The 9,407-nt window shown below is 42.1% G+C and overlaps 1 protein-coding gene across 2 annotated transcripts in view; it reads left to right on the forward strand.

Annotated features, from left to right (window-relative positions):
• Window positions 1-9,407, forward strand: part of HECW1 (HECT, C2 and WW domain containing E3 ubiquitin protein ligase 1) — a 166,061-nt gene that overhangs the window by 76,773 nt on the left and 79,881 nt on the right. For both annotated transcript variants that reach the window (XM_010137917.1, XM_010137918.1), the window contains exon 5: window positions 1,825-1,994. In XM_010137917.1, coding sequence (XP_010136219.1) covers window positions 1,825-1,994 — 170 coding nt within the window. The remainder of the gene's footprint in view (window positions 1-1,824; window positions 1,995-9,407) is intronic.

The raw sequence follows: 9,407 nt of genomic DNA on the forward strand, positions 1-9,407 counted from the left end.
ATCAGCCTGACACTATTGCACTGCTGGGCCTTGTCGTTCATAGGGCTTTTGCAATCTTGGTTTCTATTTCTGGAATGTATTTCCAACAGTACAACTTCCAAAGCAAAAGAGTTTGCCACGTAGGATCTCAGTAGGCTGATAAATGAGATACGTGCTGGTTACAGAGAGGCTGTACACTCAGGGAAAAAAAAAAAAATCCATGTTACCAGTTTGAACCAGATAATTTTCTTTGTGTTGTAGTGTCACCAGGACCCTGGCAGTACATACTGTCAGCAAAGTTCTTTCAAATAGGCTATTGGTAGTGATAGCCTCTATTTTTTTGTTTGTTTGTTTGTAAATTGTTTGAGAATGTCACAAGAATGAGGTTCTTAAAATACAGCCTAATTCAGGACCATCTGTCCAACAGCTTTTGAATATCTGCATCATGAATCATGTGCTGGAATAAATGATTAAAACCAACCAGAACGAAAGTGGTTCTTTTTAACGTGCGCACTTTATTATGTTGGCTGTTACCATATGTTAAGGAAGCAAACTACAACCGGGTGAATCTCATCTCTCTTCTTGATGTAGCTGTTTTCTGGAAAAAACGCTGATGTTGGCATAGAATGTGTATGATTTTCAGATTCATCCAAAATACCTGTCTGGAGGGTTTTACATGGTCTCCCTCAACCTCCCTAAGGAGTCTAGAACAATTGCTGCCAGGATAACTGGGGTTTTAATCAGAAGAGAATGAGAAGGCTGTGGAAATTACTGTTTACAAAACTACCCGAAAGAAAAAAAATCTGTGTTTAAATTGAATGTTCAGGTGTACATCTAAGCAGTTGTGGGAACTGTCTTAACTAATAGTTTGTGTCTCTTCAATACAGCACGAGAAAGCAGACAGAACGGAGTTCAGTGCTTAGAGCCCTATGTGAAAGAAGGCTTTAAACAGAGGAGGGGAATCTCCATCCACACAGTGGTGGAAAATAAATTGGCTACTGAACTCACTAATAGGAGTTATAGGAATATTTTCTGAAGAAAGCTTAGAAATGCATCTGGAGAAAGAGAAGGCCAAAGGCTTTATTTTGTGGCTGTTCAGCCAAAATTAATTATATAGCAGTAGAGGTGTTTGTATTTCATTGGCTTCACAGGGGCTAATCGTAATGGACTTTGTTTCCATCTTCAGAATGTTATGAGTAAATTTTGAAATAAGTGCCTGGGATTTTCTTGTCTGTATGACACATATTACAGTCCCTGAGAGACCCGCAGCTAGAACACTGGGCTTAAAATTCGAACATTATATACAAGTGTTTTCCTAAGTTTACTACGGGTAAAGTTAACCCATGCAGGTAAGGAAATGTTTTAAAGTGGAAAAAATGTAAAATGACTTCTCATGTATAAAAAAGTGGTTTACAAGCTAAGATTCACAGGAAGATAAAAGTGGTACCTAGGAGGAATTACATTCATTGGATACTGAACTGTGATTAGATTGAATGGATCTCTTTCTCAGAGTAGTCCTGGAGTCAGTCTGAGCAAGTGTTAGGCTCCTTAGAAAAATCAGCAGATCACTTAAATTAAGTTGCATAAATACTGATTTAGAAGCCAGGTCACTCTGCACAACCAGGTTGTAAAATTTGTTATTCCATGATGTAATCATTTGTAAATCCGAACTCACCAGGTCATTATGGTTTGACTTTACATTACCTCACAAGAGACATTAGTGAGGTTTTTTCATACTCCTGACACATTATTTGAATTCCTTTCCAGTTTCCCATATGCTTTTCCTAACATCTCAAAGAGCTACCTACAATCTGAAAAATAATCTGGTTATTTACCTTCTTTCAGATTTCCAGGCTTTTGGTCTGAAGAAAGGAATGTTCTTTAATCCCGATCCTTATCTGAAGATTTCCATCCAGCCTGGAAAACACAGCATCTTCCCAGCGCTTCCTCATCATGGACAGGAGAAGAGGTCTAAGATCATGTGTAACACTGTTAACCCAATCTGGCAAGGAGAGGTGAGCACTTGGAGTGGTGATACTTTTCTCCAAACATGGGAACTAGTCTGGCAGTATTCCTCCTTTTTTTTTCTTTTTTTTTTTTTGTTCCTTTCTCGGCTAAATACTTGTTGACCTAACTCTGCTTGATATGTTTTGTGACTTCTTGTGTTAATGCTAAAGGCTTAATTAGCTACAAAGGTGAATGATACATTAAAACTTCCGTATGGGTTGTACTTTGTGGATGCAGTTTATGAAGTTGTTAATTATTGAAGGCAGGCATAAAACAGAATTGAAAAATAAACTTGGATAGCATGAAATGCAGCAGCTAAATTGTCATAGTGTTCTTACACAGAGAGGAGACTTTCTGTAAAGCAGAACAAGTATAGCATGCTAATAAGAACAATCTATGCAGTTGAAAAGCATCAGTGGCAATATAAATTAAAGGCAACTTTAGCGCATTTGTCCATCACCTTGAAGAAATACTGTCTAGTCTGCTGCTTCTTGTTGGAAGGGCTTAGTAGGTATTAATGAGATCTGAGAGTTCAATTGCTGCCTGCTGTTTTTAAATTACATGCGAAATGACAACAGGCAGCGAAGAATAAGGAATCTCTTTGGAATTAAAGGAGCCTGACATAATGGGTGTGATTTACCGGCATTCTCTGTCAGACCGATATCTCCACTACAGGAAAGAGTAAAAGTAAATAAACAGACTAAATAGCTTTATTCAAATTAAAATGGAAATTGTAAAGTAGTTCACGGATAATTAGGTCAAACTGTAAAGACATGGACATGTGAGTTGGGAAAAAAGACAGCAGAAATGTCACTGAATACTCCTGCCTGGAGGAGGATGGTCAAGAAACTAGGTACGACGTCAGGTTATGTGACAGGTGAGTCTATGTGGGGGAGGTTATATGGCCGGGGCAGAGGAGGACAACCTTGAAACTAGTCTGAGAAAAACACCTTCTAACAAGACTTAATTAAGTGGAAGGCCCTGTCATGACACGTGCAACAAGCCATAACTTCTCTGTGACTCCAATCATCAGATGTGTCTGAGGGGTCCCAGCTCAGGCTGAGGAGCTGGCACTGACATGGAGGATCAGGGAGCCGGCAGACATCTTTCACTAAAGAGTGTAAGACACAGGCCTAGAGGCAGACAGGCATGAACAGGAAGCTTGTTGTATCTGTGTCACACTTAGTACATGAGATTGTGGGAGCTGGCAGCAACTGTGGGTGCCAGGAGTTGACACTCAAAGGAGGATGCAGGATATGAATGTGATCGTACCCTTCTGTATCAGCCAAAGATAACTGCTGAGGTTGCACACAAGCTGTCCTTATCCAAAGAGGGATGTAGCAGCTGTACTGATGGAGGCTGAAAATAAGCTTTTTAGAAGCACTCAGTACTGGTCAGAAGTCTTCTCTCGACAAAAACGACCCCCAACCAACGTAATTTGTTCTCACTTCAAGGTTCTTTTGCATTGCTGGAGGATAAAATAACCGAAGTAAGGCCCTGATAAAATGTCAAGGGTGATTTCTCCTCAGGCCATGTAGGATGGCTGAGTTTGTGGGCTGACATTTCTTCTCCAGTGAAGTCTGGCAGTGAGAAAAGAAGAAACAATGAAATGGCCTAACGATGGGCATCAGAAAGCAAAAGAGCACAGCTGGCTTCCAGCTTCTCTGTTCAGCCCCCTGGTTTGCTTGATTGCGTGCAAGCGCACTGCTTCTCCCTCTTGTGTTGTTAGCCTTTTAGTGCCTAAGGAGTCTAAAACAGCCGAGCTGTCACACAACACGTTCTCCTGCCTGCATTCTCTTCAGCTGACGCTGAGATACTTAACTGCATGCATTTGTGTTGCAGGCTGTGTGCACCAGCTAGTCTGAAGTCTTTGTTTTGTTACTGAAAACCCACGTTGGTTTCTATTGCACAGAAGACCCTATGCCAAATTTTCTTCAGCTTTGTCCCTTCACAGGACAAGGTGAGAAGAAAGACTGCAAACTGTTGCTGGATCATGGTGGTAGCCGCTCTTCTGTCCACCTTTTCACTGATGGATGTGACTATAAGGAGTGAAAAATATTTGAGGAATCACAGCCACTTCGTTAAATGGATCAGCCACTGGCTGTTTTCCCCAAAAATTATTTTAGACAATACATTATTTCAGATGGGTGATTCTTTCCTAAGGTTCTCTGTCACTACATGTAAGTAGAAGCCGGATGTTCTGTTGGGTTTTTTTCAGCTAAATGACACATCTAATTTGTTTTGGCTGCCAACCTTGAAACAATTTGGAATAGGGACATAAACTATAGAAATAGCTGCAGACTGGCATCTTTATACATGTTCTTGATTACCCTTGAGGAAATTCAGAATTGAAAGAGTTGACTCAGTTCTGTGGGGCCTCAACAGCAAAGTCCAACAGGCCGAGAGATGACTCCTTTACTTATATTAATTCATTCTGGTATTTCCCCTCATACACTTACCAGGTCGTTGTATTTGCATAGGGGCCACCTGCATTATCGGAATGCTCTGGGAGCACTGTGATACCTCGGGCCGTTTTTCATCTGTCTCGTGTAATATTGATGATCATCTTCATTTCACAGGCCGTTCAAATACTGTTCAGCACAAACTACCCTGCCTTAAAGCTAGTCATCCACTTCTCTGTCTTGCAATGCTTTGTGCCAGAGGACATACGGAAGTGGAAATTTCTTACTAATTGAGGAGCAGTATGTGACATTGTGACACTTGCATCAGGCCTCTGCATAAGGTGTGCCTCTGCATAAAGAGCGCTCACAGTGGTGATTGTTTGCTGAGACAGGTTAAGGCCCAGATGGTATCTTCTGCTGGTAGAGAGGTGTCCTTTTGTCACGTTTCTGTATGTTTTCACGTGCTCACAGAAGCGTAAGTTCAGATTCTGCTAAGCCAAGGTGCTGAATATTGCCGTATGCAGTGATGAGAAATGACAAGTGCGCTGGGGGAGATCCTCGCTAGCTACTAACAGTGCCTAGGCCTCTGCAGGGTCAAGGAGGAGTAGGCAGCTGCAGAAAATAAAACTGATAACAAGTGTCTTCAGACAGGGAACTTGTTGCTGAATCAGTTGATGGTCCTGCTTGTTTTCTCACTCCTGGCTCTACTTTCAAATTGGTACATTCTTCAGCAAGATCTGTAGTGTCAAACCAAGTAAGTGAGGTCCTGGAAACCACATGCCACTGGACAGCTTGACTCCAAACCCCCGGGTTAAGCAGACGTTGTGCTGGCAATCCACACGGCTGTGGGAGCGTAGTGGGTGAGTTGTCTTACCACACCGATTTGGGGTAAAATGCAAAGCACATCTCAGAGGGAAGTGCCCACTTCCCGGATCTGTACATCTGGGAGAACTGAGAAGGGTGACTGTGATTGACTCTCTTCTAATATTGATATAAGAAAAATAATTACGGTATTCCTGTATTGTTTCATAGTGAAACAGTGTGTCTGCTGTCACATTCTTTGGAAGGAGCTCCTTTAAGACGATTGATTTTTCAGCAGGCAGTAGAGTGATAGACAGTTCAGACAAGCAATAGAAATCATTGAGGATCATAAGCAACAAAGCCAAGTGGTTTAAAAATTAGTCACATACCTCCAGCTGTTAGGAAATTCTCTCAGTGGTTTTGCAGATAAAGTACTTCAAACCTCTGGACTCTCCCTTAGACATTTTTATATTTCTTTCTTAACTGTGACAGTTTGAGCTAACTGTTTCTTCAGTTCTTGTTCGTTTGCTAGAGAGTGGATAGATACCCTCAAGGAATGGCCAGTGAGAGTACTGTAAAAATTGGCTGTTGCAGCCATCCAGCGGTTTTAAAGTAGTAGGAAGTGTCATCTGTTAAACAACACATTGACTTTCAACTCTAGTAATTCCAGCTCCTGAAGAGCTACAGTTGCCTTACTGCCTTGAAGTGGAAGCCTAGTACTAGGATAAAAACGCCCTCCGCTCCCTCCAGCTTCACTGTGTGTTTCTTTGCCTCAACCTTTGCAAATACTGTTAAATTATAGCTGAGACACAGACCAGCGTTGTGGCTGCTGTATCGCTCTGAAGATAGCTGTGTTTCGCTGGTGAATTAATTGGTGCATAGAAGGAGAGATGTTCAGAGCTCTGTTGCAAGAGCACTTAACGAGTAGTAGTTAATGTGTCAGATCTGATAAACAGAATCGCAGTATTTTCACCTGTGTAACTTGTACACTCTGCTCCTCAGATAACCCACAACCTTTCAAAACTACGGCACGTGAATAAATTCTCATGTAACCTGTCTCTTCAGATTACCAGTGCAAAATCAGGAGGGAACAGTCAGGGGCTCAGACGCCAGAGGCAAGGTGGTTTGGGGAGAAAGGGCTTCTGTAGAGCAGGCCGTCATCAGTGATAGAAACGTTGGGTTTGGATGCTGCCTGCAAGAATGCCAAGGTGACGTGTATGCAACTGACTGTCCGAGTGCTGATTTGTAACTGATTTTTTTTAAGATGCAGATTCATAACTTGGGCCCTGATTCTGTGACCACGAATGCTGGACTGGTGCACGATGGACCACACAGCTGTCCTGGGACTGAAAGATGCTTTGTCCAAAGTAGCCAGATCACGCGATACAGGGTTTATATTAGCTCTCTGCTTCTCTTGGGGCTTTATATTGGCTGATACGATGGGTGCTACCTGATGTAGCACAAACCTAGATGCAAGCAGAGGATACTTGATAAAAGGATGAAATTTTCTGATCTCTCTGATGAGCCATCAGAGAGAATTCATGATGAGCCTATTAACTAGTAACTGAATGTTGTGGAATACATGAAAGTGACAGGAAGGACTTTTTTATTCCTTGTCTCCAATACAGAGAGGTAGAGAATCTGAGGGAGACAGCTAAGAATCCAGTTTGCTGAAGCCCCATATCCAACTTGGAACAAGTTCAGTAGAAATGATCGAATCAGACTTTAGAACAGCAGTGCACATTTATGTGCACCCCTTTTACTGTAGGGGAAAAAAAAATAACCCAAACCCAAGCATTTTGACATGCCAGCAAAAGGTACCTCATTGGATCTGGCACCCTGAGGTCACTGCTGAATTCCGGAATTCTCTCAGAGTATGTCCAGGCACGTCCCAGCCTTTGGCATCAGTGGAGCTCGGTGTTTGACACTACTGACTCTGCAATACTTTGTATTCTCCTGGAGGAGCACTGTAGTGAGGTTACCGGCGTTCCTCACACGGCTAGCCAGTTGTTTGTTGGAGTAGCGTTGTATGAGACAGCAGTGATGTGTAGAGGAGGGTTTTGAATGAGAAGCAGAATACTACACATGGAGAGTGGCGAGTGTATTGACTGTAATTGTTACACTGGAGTATTTGAAACATAAAACCCACTAATGAAATATTCAGCTGAAAGACTAAATCCGTCTTTGTCCAACAGATGTAATTTTCAGCCTTTTGAGATTTACTTCTGCTTGTATCATCCCTGTGGCGTGATGGATATCACAAATAAATTTTCTTTTTAAATCTATTGCTTATTCAACTCCAGATCAAGAGCCTAATTCTTCCTGCCACCAGTGTATTAATTTATCTACCTTTCACGAGTTCTCCTACTGACTGTTTTTAAAGAACTCAACTTGCGCTTGTCTAATTGATGCTAATGGATGTACTCTCTTCATTTCAGCAACTTCCTTGATAGCGTTATTGAGAGCTCATCATTGTGATCTATCTGTATGCAGGGGTGCAAATAATATTGGTAAAAATAAAACATGGGAATTAATTGTCATAGTTGGCTTTGTATGAAAACTATTCTCAAGCTCTGGAAGTGCTTCTGTTATCCATCAAATGGATGCAGATGTGCCTTCATTTTTTACCATATATAAGGCATGCATTAAACCCCCACAGGATCTGTTCACGTTAGGAAAATTAATCATCTGTGCGTGTAAAACCATTGTTGGGTATGGAAGCAAATAGGCACTGGAAAGTAGATTACTGACAGAAACTCCTTCTGTGGTCTTTTCTGTAGTCTTTTCAGATCTTGCTTGAAGGCGGCAGCAATAATGTAAAATCAGATTTATGTTTAGGTCATTGAGATGGTGTGAGAATATGAATGTGTCAGCTGATTCTGTCATCTTGCTGCTGATTTATGTCTCTGTAAGAGTGGAACTGCAGGAAGTGACTGTGTAAAATCTGTGTAAACGAGAGGAGAACCCTAACGACTTACTACTGACCAGAGCCAAAACTGATAATGCGCTGCGTAGCCTGAGAAGACTTAATGTACTGATGTGGTTCGCTCTGTCATGTCGCTTTTGCTCTTCCTCTCCCTCCCTTCTCGGTATTTCTATGGAAATGAATGGCTTGTTGAGTTTTGGTGCCTGAGAAAATACCAACTAAAGCTTTGCCTTTGGCTGGGGCATTTTAAGGCTATGCCTGGTCCTGTTTCTCCGGCGTCTAATAAGATGTGCTATGATGCTGCAGCTTTTCTCTTAGTGAGGAATTAATACTGCCTCTCTCTCCTACCTTCCTGCCTCTTTTCATTAAACGTGTAAAAAGAAAGTGATCATTGGATCTGCTGCCGCTCTAACAAGAGGCTAAAGAAGTTGGGAAAATAGACACACAATGGCTTTGCTTCTGGAGTAAGTCTGTTTCCTCCTAGCCATCCTAGTTCGAGAGGAATTCAAGAACACCCTAAACAGGCATAACTGTAGACGATGCTGGGAAAATAATACAAATACTAATTTGTTCTATAGATCATGGTTCTTAACGATTCAACATGTCCATATACAATAGTATTTTTATTCTGTTCAAGAGAGCAGTTTCAAAGCAAATCTCCTGATTTCCCCATAAAGACTCCACTCGGGCATCTTAAAGTGCATGAACTGAAGTACTCTCAGTGGAAAGTGAGCCAAGAAATGTGCTTCAGGAGTGCACCTAACACTTTCTAGATGATAATGAGAGTTCAGTCCAGGCCATGAGCCTGGAGTTACTTCATGGTAAAACCTTTGCAGCAGGTCAGGATGTGTAAATCAGGTGCACAGCACAAGCTTCTTTGCTCTCCAGATCCACTCACATTGTACCCCAGGTTTTCCTAATGCAGCCATGGCCAATGTATTCCAGGGATCAGGAAACATCAGTCTCTACGAGACCTCCCGACTGTTGCTCGTGACACGTTCTATTTTCCCCCGCTCTATACCAGGGATCTCCAATCATTCCTTGTGTTCAGACTTCCTGTGCGTCGCTTCCTTTTAGGAATACACCTGACAGATTACCATTTCTTCTAACAGGCCTAATACATTTCCAGAGGAAAAGAAAAAGGGCTTCCCCTCTGGAGCTCAGCACTCCGAGCTTCCCTGCACTCTCTTCCAAAGCCCCTAACTGTGGGGAGTTTCAAGCCTGGGATTCTTCCAGACCAGACACAGGGGCAGCTGGCTGAAAACTTCATCCTTCCATTGGACCACTTCCCT

The sequence above is a fragment of the Buceros rhinoceros genome, unplaced genomic scaffold (genome assembly GCF_000710305.1).
Source record: "Buceros rhinoceros silvestris isolate BGI_N320 unplaced genomic scaffold, ASM71030v1 scaffold3756, whole genome shotgun sequence".
Classification (NCBI taxonomy): Eukaryota; Metazoa; Chordata; class Aves; order Bucerotiformes; family Bucerotidae; genus Buceros; species Buceros rhinoceros.